Source organism: Colobus angolensis, unplaced genomic scaffold (genome assembly GCF_000951035.1).
Source record: "Colobus angolensis palliatus isolate OR3802 unplaced genomic scaffold, Cang.pa_1.0 Scaffold157, whole genome shotgun sequence".
NCBI classification, from domain to species: Eukaryota; Metazoa; Chordata; class Mammalia; order Primates; family Cercopithecidae; genus Colobus; species Colobus angolensis.
In genome coordinates, this window is record NW_012114677.1 from 2,058,867 (window position 1) to 2,076,323 (window position 17,457).

Below are 17,457 nucleotides of genomic sequence, written 5' to 3' on the forward strand. Positions count from 1 at the left end.
GCCAGAGCCCTGGGCTCCGTTGCCGGGCCGGGACACAGCTTCCGGAAGGTGACGCTCACCAAGCCCACCTTCTGCCACCTCTGCTCCGACTTCATCTGGGGGCTGGCCGGCTTCCTGTGCGACGGTGAGCGCCCGGGCCCGATGCCCACCCGGCTGCAGCCCTGCCTCTGCCCCGTGGGCGGGAGCCTGAGCGGAGGTGGCACCGGCGCTTTCGGGGTGGGGGGCGGGATCCCAGCCCTGTTCTTGGGACCTGCCTACATGGGGCGGCCGGGGCCTGTGCGCCGTCGGGCCGTTCCAGGCTGCGGGTCTCAGGGCTTCCTCACCTGGGAGGTGCGGGCAGTGTCTCCATAGTGCCGCGCAATGGCTACGACTGAGGGCTGTGCCTGATGCGAGCGGGACCTCCGCTGGGGTCCCCATGGCCGGCTTCCTCTCCCAGTGGCTGGGGCAGCAGGTGTGGCCGAGCAGGGGTGGCCTGGGCCCCTGGCCCTGGCCCTTCTCATGCTGTGGCCCAGAGTCCCAGCCACCTGGAGAGCCAGGCCGGGCCCTGCCGCCCGGTGCGCGTGCCCCAGCCCTGCTCCACCCAGCTGCCCAGCCCCGTCTGGGGTCAGGACGGCCCTTCCCTGCTCTGGGCCGGGTGCTCCCAGGGCTGGCTCTCATCTTCCCCCGCGGCAAGCAGGTGGGCCCTGGGGACCACAGCCCAGCCTCTGGAGGGAGCGAGGGACAGGACCGGAGTCCTGGACGTTTGACACTTACTGTGTCCTCAGGGACGCCGAGGTGGGAGGGGCTAAGGAGCCTCTGCCCTGCTCAGGGATTCAGGCCTTTGCTCTGGGAATAGGGGTCCACTCAGGCCGGGGTCGGCAGAGGAGACTGTCCCCTCACACAGGGATGTTGTCTGTGGTGGAAATGGCATGGTTGTTCCGACCCCCAGGGCGCACAAGGTGGCCTAGCCTGCCAGCTTCTTTGTCACATCAGAGCATGGCACAGCCTGGGGACGCCAGGGGCTTCCCCCGAGGTGGGGAGTGTGCATGTGTGGCTGAGACGGCTCCCTGCTTGAGGCCAGACTCTGGGTCCCCTCCCCCTTGGGAGGGGGCACAAGGACCCTCCTGGGCAGCACCCGTGGAAGAGGGGCCAGAAGGGCTATGGGAAGAAGGGCGCCCTCCCCCACCCCCGGAGACCCAAGCATGGGGTGTGGGGTGAGCAGGCCCTGTCTCCACGGCAGAGGAGGGACATGGGCGCTGCCTATCTCCCCTTCTTCTCTCCGCGGACCCTGGCCTGCTTCCAGAGCCTTTCTATTAAGCTGCCAGGAGGAACTTCTCCTAGTCCCATCTGGAGACTGGGGTAGCCAGGGCTGCAGCAGGTGAAGGGCACTGTGTTGTGGCACCAGCTGGGCCTTCTGGAAGAACTCCCTGTCGCAGCTGGGCAGCCTGGAGCTTCCTGGCACAACCTTCACCCAGGGCTGTCTTGGCAGGTGTGTCACTGGGAGCCTTGCCCACTCCCAGCCCCCAGTAGCCTTTGCCCCAGCCCAGGGCTCCTGCCCTCCCTTCTGCCCCGGCCCCAGCCTCCTGTCTGTTTCACTGCTGGGGTGTGGCACTTGCTGCTCTTATGCCCTCCTGAGCATCCTGCTGGCTGAGGTGCTCCCTGGGTCCTGTGCACACGGCCAGAGCTCCTTGAGAGGCCCAGGGCTGTCCACTCCCCAGCAGCTCCTGCCTCCCAGAGCCCTCACCTGCCCTGGGTGGCTCTAGGTCTCAGGCATGGTGCACAGCATGTAGCAGGGACAATTAGGGGTGTGCGCAGTTTCGGAAGAGTGAGACACAGGTGTCCCTGGCAAAGCCAATCTGCAGAAGCCCGAGACGCCCCTGCCACTTAGCAAGCCTGGTGGGCCCAGGGCTGCCCCTTGAGAGGCCCAGCTGCAGAGGCAGGAGGAGCGCTGGGCCCACGTGCGAAGGGGAGGGGCTGCTCTCTGGATGAGAGGACACACTCATTGTCCTCCAGGATGCTCAGGACCACCCAGGTTCTTGCTCCTGGGCTGCAGGTTCTCTCCAATGAGTGGGGCTGGGTGGGGGGGCGGGGGAAACTCGGAGGACCACAGGGTCCCTGGTGTGGCATGGTGGGTGTGGCAGTAGTTGCCCTGGGGCCTCTAACTTCCTGGGTAGGACAGCCATTGGGTGGGACAGGGGCCAACTCACACAGCGCTCATTCCCACAGTCTGCAATTTCATGTCCCACGAGAAGTGCCTGAAGCTCGTGAGGATCCCGTGCACGAGTGTGGCGCCCAGCCTGGTCCGGGTGAGTGTGGGGCTGGTTGTTGCACCTGCAAGAGGCTGGGGGATGTGTCCGCTCTCACGGGGTCGAGGTACTGAGACCCTTCATGTCAGATGTTAGTGATACCTGCGGCTGAAAGGCAAAGGTCAGACACTGCTCGGAATTACAAGGCTCAGCACCCTGCTCGGATCTATAGGGAATGAGGATGATAACAGCCAGTCCCAAAGGTCACAGTTAGCAAGATCCTGTCCACAGAACGTGCTCAAAATGACGAAACTAAACATCTACACAGATGTCCAGAGGTCTCCAGGCGGGGAGGTGGGTGTGGCTGGGACATGCAGCGTGAGGGCTCCTGGGGGATGATTTCCGCGTCTGGGGTGTCAGCGTCTCAGCTGTGATGTGACCTTAGTTTGCAAGATGACACACTTGGGGAGCTGGCAAAGGCTTCGGGGGTCTCTGCCATTCCTCACAGCTGCATGCGACCCCGCAGGCATCTCAAGGAAGCTTGAATACAAAGCAAAGGCAGGAAGCCTGGGTGCCTGAGAGTGTTTGGCCGCCAGCCTCCTTCTAAAGGCTCTGAGTGGGGCAGGGAGGTGACTGGCCCAGGTCACTGCAGGGCACTGCAGGAGCCCTGGGCTGGGGCAAAGGCTGCCGGGGGCTGGGAGTGGCAAGGCACCCAGTGACACACCTGCCAAGACAGCCCCGGGTAAAGGTTGTGCCATGGAGCCGTTCTCTGGTGACAGTGGTGACAGCAGGGACATGTAGGAAGGGCCAGGCTTATTCCTCCTTCAGCTGTCAGCCCCGCCGTCTGCAGACTGAGGGCCCCCATGTCCGCATTCCCTGAAGTGCTCAGGCCGCAGGTGGGGTGCAGGCTGTGAGGCAGGCCCAGGTGTGCAGCAGGACGGCAAGCCAGGCCAGCAGGCGCACCTGCCACTGGCGGGCATCCAGCTGCTCCGTCCCCTCTAATGTCTGATGCCCTGCTCCTAATGATGTGGTTCCCGGGGTGTGAGCAGGAAGCCTGAGGACGCTGGCCCTGGTGGTGGCTGGCACCCTGGCCCTGGTGGTGGCCGGGATCCTGGGGATGCCACATTGGCTTGGGCAGCCCCTCCTCATGTGGACGGCCTGAGGCTGCAGCTTTTTAAAATTGATTTTAATGTACTTTTCTATACTTTGCTAAATTGGGAAAATGTGTATTTCAACTATATGCATAATAGGAAATTTAAAAGATATATTTGACAAAATAAAAGTCACCCACCATTCTGGTATGCTCACAGCTGAAATTGTGGAACACGGTCTTTCTGTGTATGCTTTTATCGGGTGTGGTTTAAGTTTGGGGATAAGGGCAAGAGTCGGGAGTGAAGACTTGGTCCTTGTGCTTCCCGTCTCGTGGAAAAGCAGCAGCCCAGCCCTCCCCGACACAGAAACGTTGATCCACACTTGTTATGGCCTGAGTGTCTCCCAGAGGGCAGTCCCTGTGTGCTGTGATCTTCCTGGCTCCGAGGAGACAGATGCCAGGCGGTTGACAGAGCCTCGCCTGCCCCAAGGAGGGAAGGGGTGGCAGGGGGACTCGCTCTCCTGCGCTAGGCAGGGCTGCTGGGGAAGGCCACAGCCTGCTCCCTGCTTTTGACCAGCCAGGCTGTCCCTAGAACCCGGGGTTGTGGTTGCTCCTGGGGCCTCCAGGTGGCACGGCCGGCTCAGGCCAGGCAGTTCCCAGCAGGAGCGTGAGCTGCAGAGTTGCGCAAGTGAAGAGGGAGGAGGGGTGGCGGGCAGCCTGTGGCGCTTACCAAGAGCGCTGAGGTGAGGCTGTGTCTTCCCTGGCTAGGTTCCAGTGGCCCACTGCTTCGGCCCCCGGGGGCTCCACAAGCGCAAGTTCTGTGCTGTCTGCCGCAAAGTCCTGGAGGCGCCTGCGCTCCACTGCGAAGGTACCTGGAGGCTGCCTGGCTCCCCTTGCCCCACTCAGCGTCCTGGTCTCAGATGCCCAGGGTGGCCCAGCCCACCCCCTGCTGCAGCTTGTTGGGGTGATGGGGGGAAGCTGAGGAGTAGCCGCCCGGCAGGCCACAAGACAGTTAAAGGATGCGTGCGGGGTGCTAGGTGGTAGGGATGGGGCCAGACCCAAGCGCCAGCAGAGGCAGGGATCCTCCGGGGTGGCAGGCACCTCTAACCCTGCCTGCCCCCAACCCTGCCTGACCCCCAGTGTGTGAGCTGCACCTCCACCCAGACTGTGTGCCCTTCGCCTGCAGTGACTGCCGCCAGTGCCACCAGGACGGGCATCAGGATCACGTGAGTGCACCAGCCCCAGGGAGCCCTGGGGGGTGGGGCGGGCCCAGGTGCTGACTGTCCCGCTCTGCAGGACACCCATCACCACCACTGGCGGGAGGGTAACTTGCCCTCGGGAGCGCGCTGCGAGGTCTGCAGGAAGACGTGCGGCTCCTCTGATGTGCTGGCCGGAGTGCGCTGCGAGTGGTGCGGGGTCCAGGTGGGCGCTGGGAGGTGGTGGGGGTGAGGCAGGAGAGGTGCGGGGTTGGCGGCTGCTGGGAGGCGGAGGAGTTGTGGGAGCGGGGCAGGAGAGGCACAGGGTCCAGGTGGGCGCTGCAGGGTGGAGGGGGCGGGGTAGGAAAAGCACGGGGTCCAGGGGGGCGCTGGGAGGTGGAGGGGGCAAGGCAGGAGAGGCGTGGGGTCCAGGTGGGCACTCGGGGGCTGGAGGCAGGAAAGACACGGGGTCCAGGCTAGGTTTGCGACGTGTGGGGTCTTTCCCTGGACCCAGCGCACCTGGTGCCCCCCTCCCCGGCTCCGACCCCCCAGCTCAGGCCCTTGTCCCCCCCAGGCGCACTCCGTGTGCTCGGCGGCGCTGGCTCCCGAGTGCGGCTTCGGGCGTCTGCGCTCCCTGGTCCTGCCCCCGGCGTGCGTGCGCCTCCTGCCCGGTGGCTTCAGCAAGACGCAGAGCTTCCGCATCGCGGAGGCGGTGGAGCCGGGTGAGGTGCGGGCCGGCCGGGGCGCCCTGGGCTGGGGGCTGCGCACTGAGTGAGGGGTCTGTGTACCCGACCCGCAGGCGAGGGAGGCGACGGCGCCGACGGGAGTGCTGCCCTGGGTCCAGGCAGAGAGACACCGGCGACTCCGGAGTCTGGTAAGTGCCCTCCTCCTTCCCCGCAACTCTCCTGACATCCCCGGGTGCCCTGGACTCACGGAACTTCCCCGGCCCAGGGAAGCAAACGCTGAAAATCTTTGATGGTGACGACGCGGTGAGGAGAAGCCAGTTCCGCCTCATCACGGTGTCCCGCCTGGCCAGTGCCGAGGAGGTGCTGGTAAGGGGGAGCTCGGGGCAGGTGTCTGAGCCCCCACCTCCCACCGCATGTCCCCGCACCTGGCGTCCCCGACCTGGTGCCCCTCACCCACCTGCCCCCCGCTGCGACCTGCCCGCCCCCCCAACTGAACCCTGCCTGACCCCCCCACAACTTGGCCCCCCTAACCTGGTGCCCTGCAGGAGGCTGCACTTCGGGTCCACCACATCCCCGAGGACCCTGGCCACCTGGAGCTGTGCCCGCTGCCTCCTTCCTTGAAGGCCTGTGACACCTGGGCTGGAGGCAAGGCTGGGAGTGCTGTGATTTCGGAGGAGGGCAGAAGCCCTGGGTCTGGGGAGGCCACACCAGAGGCCTGGGTCATCCGGGCTCTGCCGCGGGCCCAGGAGGTCCTGAAGATCTACCCTGGCTGGCTCAAGTGAGACTGGGCCCGAGGCTCAGGGTCTGCTGGGCGGGGTGGGGGGGAGCTCCAGCTCAGGCTGTGTCCTCACAGGGTGGGCGTGGCCTATGTGTCCGTGCGAGTGACCCCGAAGAGCACGGCCCGCTCCGTGGTGCTGGAGGTCCTGCCGCTGCTCGGCCGTCAGGTGTGTACCCTGGGCCTGCTCCCCATCCTGGCCAGACTTGGTTGGGGGTCACTGTCCCAAGGAGGCCAGGCCACCATCCCAGCCCAGGCGTGGCTGTCCCCATGGGTGTCCTGAGGTGGTGGGGGCCTGCCCAGACCTGATGCCAAGCTCTACCCCAACAGGCCGAGGGTCCTGAGAGCTTCCAGCTGGTGGAGGTGGCAATGGGCTGCAGGCAGGGTGAGTAGACGGCCCGTGCTGGGTGTGGCAGTCCCTGCACCTTTTGGGTTTGGGCCTGCTGCCCAGGCTCTCCTACAGGGTGGTGCCAGACATCAAGACCGGGCCCTGTCCTCCTGACCAGTTCCACCCTGCATCCCCATGGGCCCTGGGGGCTCAGGGCAGCTGTTTCCAAGGTGGGCAAGGAGCCTGGTGCTGACGGCCTGTGTCTCTCACCTCTGCAGTCCAGCGGACAGCGCTGATGGACGAACAGCCGTTGCTGGACCGGCTGCAGGACATCCGGCAGGTCAGTGGGTATGGACGCTGGCCCCCAGGTGTGGATGCTGGCCCCCAGGGAAGTGGCAGCTCTCAGCCACAGCCTCTGCCCCACAGGGTGGGTGTGCCCCAGACGCCAAGTTCTTCTTGGCTAGGCAGCGGCTGTCCTGGCTGGCAGGGCAGTGCCCTCTGCCATAAGTTACTTGGTCCCTGCAGGGACGCCTTGAGTTGCAGACCTCTCTGAGTTCCTTGAGGGGAATGGACAGGGGTTGTCCACAGCAAGGAAGCCTGTGTGGCCCCTTTCCTCGTTTTCACGTTGACTTAATTCCTGGGAATGTTCCTGACACCCTGTTTTGCTGTTCTGCGGGTGAGGAGGCAGAGGGCCTGGTGCGGCGGTGCCGTTCTCCCCAGCCCAGCGTCCCCGCCCCTCTCCCTGCAGATGTCCGTGCGACAGGTGAGCCAGACGCGGTTCTACGTGACAGAGAGCAGGGATGTAGCCCCGCACGTCTCCCTGTTTGTTGGCGGCCTGCCTCCCGGCCTGTCCCCCGAGGAGTACAGCAGCTTGCTGCATGAGGCCGTGGCTACCAAAGGTGTGACCACCGTGGCTGGCCGTGGGCTGCTGGCTGGGGGCAGGGCCCGGCGGCAGGCAGTGGGGCTGCAGTGCTGAGGCCGGCTCCTGCCTCTCCTTGAGCCACTGAGGCCGGAGCTCCGGGTCCAGTCCACGTCCCTTCCTCCAAGAGGCTCTGTAGCCTCCCGCCCTCTGTGGCCCATCCCTATGGTGCTCAGCCTCTGCCTCTCCCTCTCCCTCCGGGGGGCCCTGGACCTCTGGGGAGCTGGGAGTCCTGCTCTTAGAGTGGGGCAGGGGTACTTCCTGGGGAGGCTGCCCGTGGGGTGAGACGTCACCCCTGAACAGGCGGAGGGGCTGTCCCTGGCCCCCGTGCGGTGCGTTCTTCGCCTCCCACCGCCCTGACCGCAGCCTGCCTTTGCAGCCACCGTGGTGTCCGTGAGTCACGTCTACTCCTCCCAAGGTGAGCCGCCCTGATGGACGTGGTCACACGGGGCCCAGGGGTGTCCCTGGGGTGAAGTGGGACAGCTCTGGCCCTCACGTCGCACCTGACCTTTCCCTTGGGCAGCCCTGGGCTGGGGAAACCCTGGTTTGCTTCCTGCCCTGGCACCGTGGGGGCTATGGGACAGGCTCCCCCTGAGTCCCGGGCCCCTACCACAGGCGCAGTAGTGCTGGATGTCGCCTGCTTTTCGGAGGCCGAGCGGCTGTACGTGCTGCTCAAGGACATGGCTGTGCGGGGCCGGCTGCTCACGGCACTGGTGCTCCCTGACCTGCTGGTGAGTGAGCGGTGGAGCCGGCTCTTCACACACCCTGGGGGTGGCGAGAGGGAGGTCTGGGTCTTCAGGTGCACAGGCCCCACAGCCAGACTCGCTCTTTATCTGGCATCTCTTCGTCGAATTCACTGGGGGCTCGTAGGTGCCACCTTGTTTGTGCCTCACAACAGCAGGAAGGACGCTGTTGCCCGTTTTACAGCAAAGGGCCTGAGGTCAGAGGGTCAGCGCTCATCCGAGGCTGCCCAGTGGGTGATACCAGCTCCGTGGGGCACCATGGGGCCAGGCCCAGCTTCCACGCTGCACCTGAGGCCTCCACCCAGTAGGGAGGCAGCTCCTGGATGCGCTGGGTCCTGCTGCGGCTGCCTCACCAAGGGCCAGAGCGTGTTTGTGACCAGCTGTCAGCATCCCAGGCACGGCCCTCCCGGTACAGCCTCAGCCCCACTGCCCCTGCCCAGGAGGACGGAGGGCCTCTGCTCTCTGCCTGGACTGCCCAGGCCAGTCAGTGCAGCTCCCAGACTTCGGACGCTGTCCTTAAGACCCACAGTGCCCAGAAGTGGGGGCACCTGGCAACAGTGCAGGGCTGGGGGAAAGGGGGATCCAGCCCATGGAGGCAGGGCAGGGCTGGGCGAAACGGGGGTCTGGCCCATGGAGACAGGGCAGGGCCGGAGGAAAGGGGGGTCTGGCCCATGGAGGGACTCCACGCTGCACACTGTGCCTTCATAGTGGCCTCTTGTTCTCAGCCCATCCAGCCCCCAAAGGGTCCCATGAGGACCCCCCAGGTGTCTATGGCTGCTCTGCCCCTGAACCCTGACCCTTGACCCTGACCCCAGTCCAGGCAAAGCAGAACTTGATCTGAATGAGTTGTCTGTGGCTGGGACGGGTGATGCCTGTGGGTCCCTACACCTGGCCTTGCCTGGCTCAGGACAGGGTGGCCACCCCCATGGTCCTGAAGATGCAGCCCCTGCCCCAGCCCCACTCGCTCTGTGGGCAGAGCCAGGTGTGGGGCCGACACGCGCTTTCTCTCTCCCGTCAGCTGCCTGCCCTGGGGTGAGTGGTAAGTGGTGACCGCAGGCGGCTCTGCCTGCCAAGTGGGTCACAAAGCCCCGAGTGTGTCCTTGCCCCCAGCCACGGCTGGCCCCTGTGCCGCCGCCCACCCTGTGTCTGCACCCGGCCTGTGTGTCTCCTGTTGCCCAGCCGTCCCCACTGTGGGGGCTCCAGCCTCCTGTTATAGGGACCCCAGCCCCGAGCCCGCTGTGTCTAGATCCCTGGGTACTGTTTCTTGGGGCTGTGTGTTGGGAGATGGGGTCTGTCCTGTGGCTGAAGGACTCCGCGTGCCACCCTGTGAGTTAAGAGCTTTTCTCGGCTGCTGTGTAGGTGGGTGGGGGCCTGGGAGCCACCATTCTCCAAAGGTGTGCACGAGAGGCCCCCCAGGAGACAAGCCTTGGTCTCGTTGGCAAGGAGTGCCAGGCAGAGTCCCATGTGGATTTCCAGCCTGGACTCACAGGCTGCATGGCCCAGGCGGGTGTGGTCTGACTCAGCACAGTGGGCATGTCCGAGACCTTTGTGCTGGGAGCACCAGGCAGCCAGCCGGCTGGCCTCAGTGCCGCCCTGCTGACCGGCAGCGAGATGGGGTGACCACGCAGCTGATGTGTGATACCTCTTATGTGAGGCCAGCTACAGCCGGCCACGCCTTCCTGGTGAGGGGGCTGGTCCAGGCCAGGTGGGCTCAGGGTTGGGGGCTGGGCACTGCCTGGCAGCCCCAGCAGTGGGGACACCCTACCTTGGGTCCCCATCCTAACCCAGCCCCCTGTCTGTCAGCACGCGAAGCTGCCCCCAGACAGCTGTCCCCTCCTTGTGTTCGTGAACCCCAAGAGTGGAGGCCTCAAGGGCCGAGACCTGCTCTGCAGCTTCCGGAAGCTACTGAACCCTCACCAGGTCTTCGACCTGACCAACGGGGGTCCTCTTCCTGGGTGAGTCCAGCAGGATCCCTGGTCCAGGGTAACAGTAGGGGCGGGAGGGGCCCCAGGAGGCTGCCACAGCTGTCTCAGCTGGCAGGAGCTCCACTGGGATCCCGTGCTGTGACCTTGAAGTCCTCCACATGGCCAGGACGGGCATTTGAAAAGGAAGGGGCAGCCTGGGTAGGGGATGGGCTGCGCCCGCGGCTGCCGAAGAACACTTCCTGTCTCCTGCTAGGCTCCACCTGTTCTCCCAGGTGCCCTGCTTCCGGGTGCTGGTGTGCGGTGGCGACGGCACTGTGGGCTGGGTGCTCGGCGCCCTGGAGGAGACACGGTACCGACTGGCCTGCCCGGAGCCTTCTGTGGCCATCCTGCCCCTGGGCACAGGTGGGGTCAGCCATGCAACCGAGGAGGGGGCCTCAGGGTCTACCCCTTCCTGTGCAGCTTTTGCTGAGGCCTGGGCTGGCGTCTGTCCCTGTGGTGGCGTCTGCACCCGGCTGATGGGCGGGTGGGTGTGGACAGATGCTCTGTGTCTGCCTGTGTCCCAGGGAATGACCTTGGCCGAGTCCTCCGCTGGGGGGCAGGCTACAGCGGCGAGGACCCGCTCTCCGTGCTGCTGTCCGTGGACGAGGCGGACGCTGTGCTCATGGACCGCTGGACCATCCTGCTGGATGCCCACGAGACTGGCAGTGCAGAGAACGGCACCACAGATGCAGAGCCCCCCAAGGTACAGGGTGGCCCGGCATGGGGTGCCCTTCAGGCTTCCGCGTATGACCTGGTCACACGTGTCACAGTGGGCATCCTCCTCCCAACCACACTCGGATGTATGCACCCGCATCATCCCCTTTGCAAAGCAGGCAGTTGAGGGAGGCACAGAGAGTGGCCACTGCTGGGAATTTGCTGAGCCAGCTGGTGACAGAGCCTGGCCAGGACCTGTCCACGCTGCCCTCTCCTGGGTGGTGGGCTTGTTGCCGGGGTGGCTCTTGCTCTTGTCTATTCCTGCCGGCAGGAGGCAAAAAACTACACCTGCTGTTGGGGAGCTCAGGGGGCCTGGTGAGGGCGGCCGGGTCCTGGGAGATGAACACCCTATCCCCAGATCGTGCAGATGAGTAACTACTGTGGCATTGGCATCGACGCGGAGCTGAGCCTGGACTTCCACCAGGCGCGGGAAGAGGAGCCTGGCAAGTTCACAAGCAGGTACCGGAGCTGCAGGGGCCGCCACCTGGTGACGGCATACCTTCCTTGGGTCCCCCAGCAGGGATAGGCAGAGGGGCCGCCACCTGGTGACGGCATACCTTCCTTGGGTCCGCCAGCAGGGAGGGGCCGCCAGCTGGTGACAGCATACCTTCCTCGGGTCCCCCAGCAGGGACAGGCGGGGGGGCCGCCACCTGGTGATGGCATACCTTCCTCGGGTCTCCCAGCAGGGATAGGCAGCGGGGCCGCCACCTGGTGACGGCATACCTTCCTTGCCCCCCCCCAAGCAGGGAGAGGCCGCCACCTGGTGACGGCATACTTTCCTCGGGTCCCCCAGCAGGGCTAGGCAGAGGGGCCGCCACCTGGTGACGGCATACCTTCCTCGGGTCCCCCAGCAGGGAGGGGCCGCCACCTGGTGATGGCATACCTTCCTCGGGTCCCCCAGCAGGGATAGGCAGAGGGGCCACCACCTGGTGACGGCATACCTTCCTCGGATCCCCCAGCAGGGACAGGCAGAGGGGCCGCCACCTGGTGACGGCATACCTTTCTCGGGTCCCCCAGCAGGGACAGGCAGAGGGGCCGCCACCTGGTGATGGCATACCTTCCTTGGGTCCCCCAGCAGGGACAGGCGGAGGGGCCGCCACCTGGTGATGGCATACCTTCCTCGGGTCCCCCAGCAGGGATAGGCAGAGGGGCCGCCACCTGGTGACGGCATACCTTCCTTGGGCCCCCCCCCCAGCAGGGAGGGGCCGCCGGGCCGCCACCTGGTGATGGCATACCTTCCTCGGGTCCCCCAGCAGGGATAGGCAGAGGGGCCGCCACCTGGTGACGGCATACCTTCCTTGGGCCCCCCCCCCAGAGGGAGGGGCCGCCACCTGGTGACGGCATATCTTCCTCGGGTCCCCCAGCAGGGATAGGCAGAGGGGCCGCCACCTGGTGACGGCATACCTTCCTCGGGTCCCCCAGCAGGGACAGGCAGAGGGGCCGGAACGCAGAGGCTGCCTAAGGCGGGGTAGCGCTTCCCCAGTGACGGGTGGCCCGCCCTGTCCCGCAGGCTGCACAACAAGGGTGTGTACGTGCGGGTGGGGCTGCAGAAAATCAGTCACTCTCGGAGCCTGCACAAGCAGATCCGGCTGCAGGTGGAGCGGCAGGAGGTGGAGCTGCCCAGTATCGAAGGCCTGATCTTCATCAACATTCCCAGGTGCTCACGGGCTCCCCAGAGGCTCTGCCAGGCGGGGCCACCGGCAGGCTCAGCCCTCGTCCCGCCTGCACCTACGCCTCTGTGTCCGCTTTCTTATGCTGCAGCTGGGGTTCGGGGGCCGACCTGTGGGGCTCAGACAGCGACACCAGGTTTGAGAAGCCGCGCATGGATGATGGGCTGCTGGAGGTGGTGGGCGTGACGGGCGTCGTGCACATGGTGAGCCGCCGCCCGGGTGTGCGGGCGAGCCCAGGGTGGTGTCCCTGGTCCCCACTGAGCCCAGCTGGCCTCTCCTGCCCCAGGGCCAGGTCCAGGGTGGGCTGCGCTCCGGAATCCGGATTGCCCAGGGTTCCTACTTCCGGGTCACGCTCCTCAAGGCCACCCCGGTGCAGGTGGACGGGGAGCCCTGGGTCCAGGCCCCGGGGCACATGATCATCTCAGCTGCTGGCCCTAAGGTACGTGGGGTGAGGCTGGAGAACCAGGGGAGGTGGGCCAGGCTGGGCCGGTTGTGGGAGTGGCCGGTGGTACCGGGGTGGTGCTGGCATGGCCTGCTGCGGCCCTGGTCTTCCTTGACTCTGGGGAGGGTGCTTGCCTCAGAGGAAGGCTGTGCCAGCGGTCAGGCAGGCCACAGATGGCACAGGGAGCAGCCAGGCAGGTCCCTCCCCTTCCGTGAAATGGGGCTGAGATGGCGTCAGCTGCCCGGGCCCAAGGACTTGGGGCTGCCCGTGCACTGTTCTTTCATCGGCTGTGTCACCCTGGCCCTCTGCCCCCTGCCCTGGGACAGGTCCACATGCTGAGGAAGGCCAAGCAGAAGCCAAGGAGGGCCGGGACCACCAGGGATGCCAGGGCGGACGCGCCTACCCCTGAGAGCGATCATAGGTAGGGGTGGCTGAGGCAGCCCAGGGGCTCGAGCCGTCTCTGCCCCCGCCAGCCTTGTTTTCAGGTGGTCTAGAGGCAGCTCCACGTCCACACGGTAGCCGGCCTTGTGGTTGGACTTGGCTACAGCCCTGACCGCAGCATCTTCCTGGGGCCTGAGCAGGACCAGCCGTCATCCCACTGGAGACTGCTGTGCGGGTGGCAGTATTTCCCCGTGTCCCGGGTGGGCACAGGGCTCTGGCTGGCGAGCCCTCTGCCCTGTGGGGGCCTGGTCCTCTCCTCAGGGGTGGACACTTCTCCCTCCATACCTCTCCCTGCCAAGCCCCTTAAGTTAGACAGTGCTGGACGCCGGCCGTCCAGGTGGGTCTGACCTGGCTTTGTGTCCCTCGGGCCTTCCCCCTGGCCAGTCTTTCAGAGCAGCAGACTCCCTGGTGTGTCCTTACCCCAGAAGACACAGGCTGCCAGCCTCTCCAGCCTCCCCTCCTACCCCGGGCAGCAGGTGTGGGCAGTCCCTGGTGGGCAGCGTGTCGGGCTGCTGGGTCGTTGTGACTGGTGGCTTCCTTGTGTTGGGGGAAGAGAGAAGGTGCCTTCTCTTGTTTTCTGGCCTTGTTATATACAGATGGCAGCTTGGACCCCAGGTACAGCTGCAGGGGCACAGTGCCCAGCTGGGCCTTGTGGCCCTTTCCTAGTGCCTGTGCTGGGGGAGGAGAACCTCTGTCCGTGTGGAGGCCTGGAGGTCTCAGGTGCTGCCCTGGCAGCACCAGAGTGTGGGCCGGGCTCAAGTGTCTGCCCCTCGGCCGTCAGGGTGGGGCATTTAGCACCCAGAAGAGACCAAAAGCAGGGCATGGCTGTGCAGAGGAGTTTGTGGAGGTGGAGACAGCTCCACGCATGTGGCGGAGGAGCTAGCTTTCAGCCCCAGACCCCATGCTAGCACTTTCCACGCTGCTTGCTCCTTGCTGACATGCAGTTCCCAGTGTCTGTGAGCCGACATCTGCTCAGTCCTATCCCTCGTCAGCATGTGGAGACCCAGCTCCTGCAGCGCCCCTGCTCCCACGCCCCCCAGACAGCTCAGTGGAGGGTCCTGCATCTGGGCCAGGCTGGGGTGCACCCAAAGACAAAGCTGCCTCCACGTGCCCAAGGATTCAGCCAGCGCACTGGCCCCAGGAGTCGTCTGACCAAAAATGAAGCTGGCCCTGTGGGAAGCCCCGAGTCCCCCACGAGAAACGGGCCCATGGTGCGGACCTCCCCCTTCCCCTTGGGGGGCACAGCTGGCCTGGGCCACCGATTCTGCGGAGCTTTCGGGGTGTGGCCTTGACCTCAGAAGTGGCTCTGGTTTGGCCTCAGGAGTGTGTGGCCTGGCCCAGCCTGCTGCAGCCTCCTGGGGGACCCTCGGTGCCACTAATCCCGACCCCCCCGCTTCTGCCAAAACTGCACAGACACATGCATTGTAAGGCCACTCACGGCCTCGTGTGCATTCTTGTTTACGTCATCTTGTCATTTTCAAGACCAGTCCTTCATTTGTGATTAATTTTGCTTCGCGAGTCCTGGTGTGGACTGGGGTGTGTATGAATCGTGTGTAACTGTGGTGAGGGGCTTGTGCTGTATGTGAATGAGTCTGTACACCAGCCGGGCCCCTCTGTATTTATCGCTGCCTGAATGCAACCGTAATTTATATCTGGGACAAATATAGTCTGGGCGTCACTGTCCTGCCATCTCTTCCTCATCTTTGTGTCAACAACCTGGCATGGCACCCCCCGGCCCTGCCGCCAGCTCTGCATCGGCCTCGAAGGGGCCGGGAGTGGGCAGTCCCTCGGGTGGGTAGGCTTGGTAACGTGTCTTCAGGTTGGAGAGAGTGGAAAGGCAAATGCCATAAAGCACATTTCAAGTTCCCGTGAAACTCCTCTCTCCGCAAAAAGTGGAGAACAATTTGAGGACTGAAATAGAGCATATTTCACAATGAAAATAAAACCCAGCCACGCAAGAACCACCGTGGCCTGCCCGCGACTCAACTTCCCCTGCCCAGCGTCCTGTCCTCCCTGGTCCATCTCCGGTGGGGACGGCTGGGAGTGGGCTCTGTGGCCGCTAGCAGGGGGCAGGGAGGAGCTGGGACTGTGGGTCGTCCTGGCCCGTAGGGGCTGGCGGGGGGTGTTCAGGCCGGGTGATGCCACGCAGGACCCGCAGGCTGGCCAAGGCCAGGCCCACGAGCAGGCGCAGCAACAGGAAGGCGCAGGGCACGGCAATCTGCATGAGGTGGAAGATGCCCACGCTGAACCTGCTCAGCAGGCAGGTGGAGGCGAAGGCCAGCAGGCTGGCGCAGGGGTACAAGGCCAGCTTGGCGAACATGAGCGCGTGCTCCTGGCCGCCAAACCACACCGAGGGCTGCAGCGTCTCTGCCTGGTGCAGCAGCGCTGTGGTCCAGATGGCAAACTGGAAGATGCTGGCCAGGAAGATGATGGCGCAGCTGACGCGCACGCGCTCCAGCTCATCGCGGGGCTGCCGGGCGAAGGCCGAGGTCTGCTGGTAGGCCAGCGGGAGGCCGCCCACGAAGGCCAGCGAGAGCGTGTTCAGCAGCCCCATGGCCCGCGTGGCCTTGCGCACGTGCAGGAAGAGGGAGTGGTGGGCGAACCACAGCAGCCCCACCGTGGCGAAGGAGCCAAAATACGCCAGGAACCGCGGCCCGGTCGCGCTCAGGGCGGCCACGAGGCTGCCGCCGAACCTCTCCTTCACGTCCTTGGGGTCCGGGACGTTGTCTTCGCTGAAAACAGTGAACAGAGGCATTTGTGCCGGCCTCCCCGTGGCCCAGGCAGGCCCCGGCAGGGTGGGCTGAGCGCCTGTCAGGGCTGCCTGGACCCGGCACCTGGTTCAGATGAACCATGTGGACTTTCCAGTGGGCAAAAGTTCAGAACGCCGTATTTATGTATATTTGGCACACTGACCATTATGTGCTGTCCATCTGCAATTCCACAGAAATTGGCATCCTTCTGCTCTGTGCTAATGGGAGCCCAATCCTGCTGGCCTGGAGTGCTGCCGGAGGCCCTGGGCTGCAGCCCTCTCTGGCCGAGGCCCTCCTGTGTCTGCTGTGCAGGACCAGCCTACTGTGGGGCAGCCAGGTCTGTTCCCTCCCAGCTGCCAGCCCTCGGAGCCACCCACACCACACCCTGGCTGAAGATCCGTGGAGAACTTGCCTCCATGGTTCTCAGATGCACACAGGGTCTCAGGAGGCCGACTCCCTGGCCGGACTCTGCGGCCTCAGGGAGGCTGTGGGAACCACCCTGGTCAGGGCTGCTGCCTTCTGATGGCACCACCCAGAAAGCCGGGAACAGTGTCGTCTTTCAACATCAGGACATGGAGGACAGTGGTCCTCAAGCAGCCCCAACCAGACTTCTGTCATCCAGAACGATAGGCAGAGGTCAAGGGGGTGAGGGGCGGGGGTGGGAAAGGAGACAGACCAGGGGCAGCAAGGGAAGGAAGTTGCTGGGAGGGGGCAGCTCCCCTGGCCGTGGCTCCAGGTGGAGGAGAGGTCACTGTCCCAGCCCTACACTGCAGCCTCTCCTTGGCAGGTCCCTCCCAAGGGGGCCTGAGCTGGCCTCGCACAAGCAGGCAGGTCACCCTGGAGTGTCCCTGGCACCTAGGCCTTAGAGATCAGGTGCCAACGAATGCTCCCCATTCTTAAAAATGCACACGACAGCAGAGAAGAGCATCAGGAGACTTGGACTCGAGAATATCAAGTACAGAATATAAAACCATAGTGTCTGACCCCAAGGAGATCAGAGTGCCGAACACTGATGAGAGAACAAGACACTCCAAAAGAATGTTAAAAAGCAAATTCAAACGTTATGACAGCCAGGCATGATGGCTCACGCCTGTCATCCCAGCACTTTGGGAGGCTGAGGCGGGTGGATCACCTGAGGCCAGGAGTTCAAGACCAGCCTGGCCAACATGGTGAAACCCCGTCTCTACTAAAAACACAAAAAGTTAACCGGGCATGGTGGCGGGCACCTGTAATTCCAGCTACTTGGGAGGCTGAGGCGGGAGAATCGCTTGAACCTGGGAGGCGGAGGTTGCAGTGAGCTGAGGTTGAGCCACTACCCTCCAGCCTGGGCGACAGAGCGAGACTGTAAAAACAAAAAACAAAACAAAACCAAACCCCACAAAAAACAACAATGTGACGACTGAGATAAGCACTCGAACAGGTGACGTGGTGGTGAGGCATGGAGGACAGACGCTGGAAGGAAGCAACAGCAGGCCGAGGGGAGCGGGAGGGGCTGGGAGGCGACGGGGGGGGCT

General features: G+C 64.6%; 2 protein-coding genes across 2 annotated transcripts in view; one reads left to right on the plus strand and one right to left on the minus strand.

Annotated features, from left to right (window-relative positions):
• Positions 1-13,337, plus strand: part of DGKQ (diacylglycerol kinase, theta 110kDa) — a 14,461-nt gene extending 1,124 nt beyond the window's left edge. The window contains exons 2-24 of the mRNA XM_011936827.1: positions 6-124; positions 2,206-2,285; positions 4,084-4,183; positions 4,456-4,541; positions 4,612-4,737; positions 5,086-5,233; positions 5,311-5,385; positions 5,463-5,563; positions 5,743-5,975; positions 6,051-6,141; positions 6,303-6,357; positions 6,579-6,640; positions 7,049-7,199; positions 7,599-7,637; positions 7,835-7,950; positions 9,766-9,917; positions 10,141-10,289; positions 10,451-10,629; positions 10,999-11,099; positions 12,151-12,297; positions 12,402-12,513; positions 12,597-12,749; positions 13,079-13,337. Coding sequence (XP_011792217.1) covers positions 6-124; positions 2,206-2,285; positions 4,084-4,183; positions 4,456-4,541; positions 4,612-4,737; positions 5,086-5,233; positions 5,311-5,385; positions 5,463-5,563; positions 5,743-5,975; positions 6,051-6,141; positions 6,303-6,357; positions 6,579-6,640; positions 7,049-7,199; positions 7,599-7,637; positions 7,835-7,950; positions 9,766-9,917; positions 10,141-10,289; positions 10,451-10,629; positions 10,999-11,099; positions 12,151-12,297; positions 12,402-12,513; positions 12,597-12,749; positions 13,079-13,177 — 2,674 coding nt within the window. The 3' untranslated portion in view covers positions 13,178-13,337. The remainder of the gene's footprint in view (positions 1-5; positions 125-2,205; positions 2,286-4,083; positions 4,184-4,455; positions 4,542-4,611; positions 4,738-5,085; positions 5,234-5,310; positions 5,386-5,462; positions 5,564-5,742; positions 5,976-6,050; positions 6,142-6,302; positions 6,358-6,578; positions 6,641-7,048; positions 7,200-7,598; positions 7,638-7,834; positions 7,951-9,765; positions 9,918-10,140; positions 10,290-10,450; positions 10,630-10,998; positions 11,100-12,150; positions 12,298-12,401; positions 12,514-12,596; positions 12,750-13,078) is intronic.
• A 1,759-nt stretch (positions 13,338-15,096) lies between these two features.
• The window catches only part of TMEM175 (transmembrane protein 175), a 48,639-nt gene continuing 46,278 nt past the window's right edge, over positions 15,097-17,457 (minus strand). Inside the window, exon 10 of the mRNA XM_011936828.1 lies at positions 15,097-15,925. Within this exon, the coding sequence (XP_011792218.1) occupies positions 15,253-15,925 (673 nt within the window). The 3' untranslated portion in view covers positions 15,097-15,252. The remainder of the gene's footprint in view (positions 15,926-17,457) is intronic.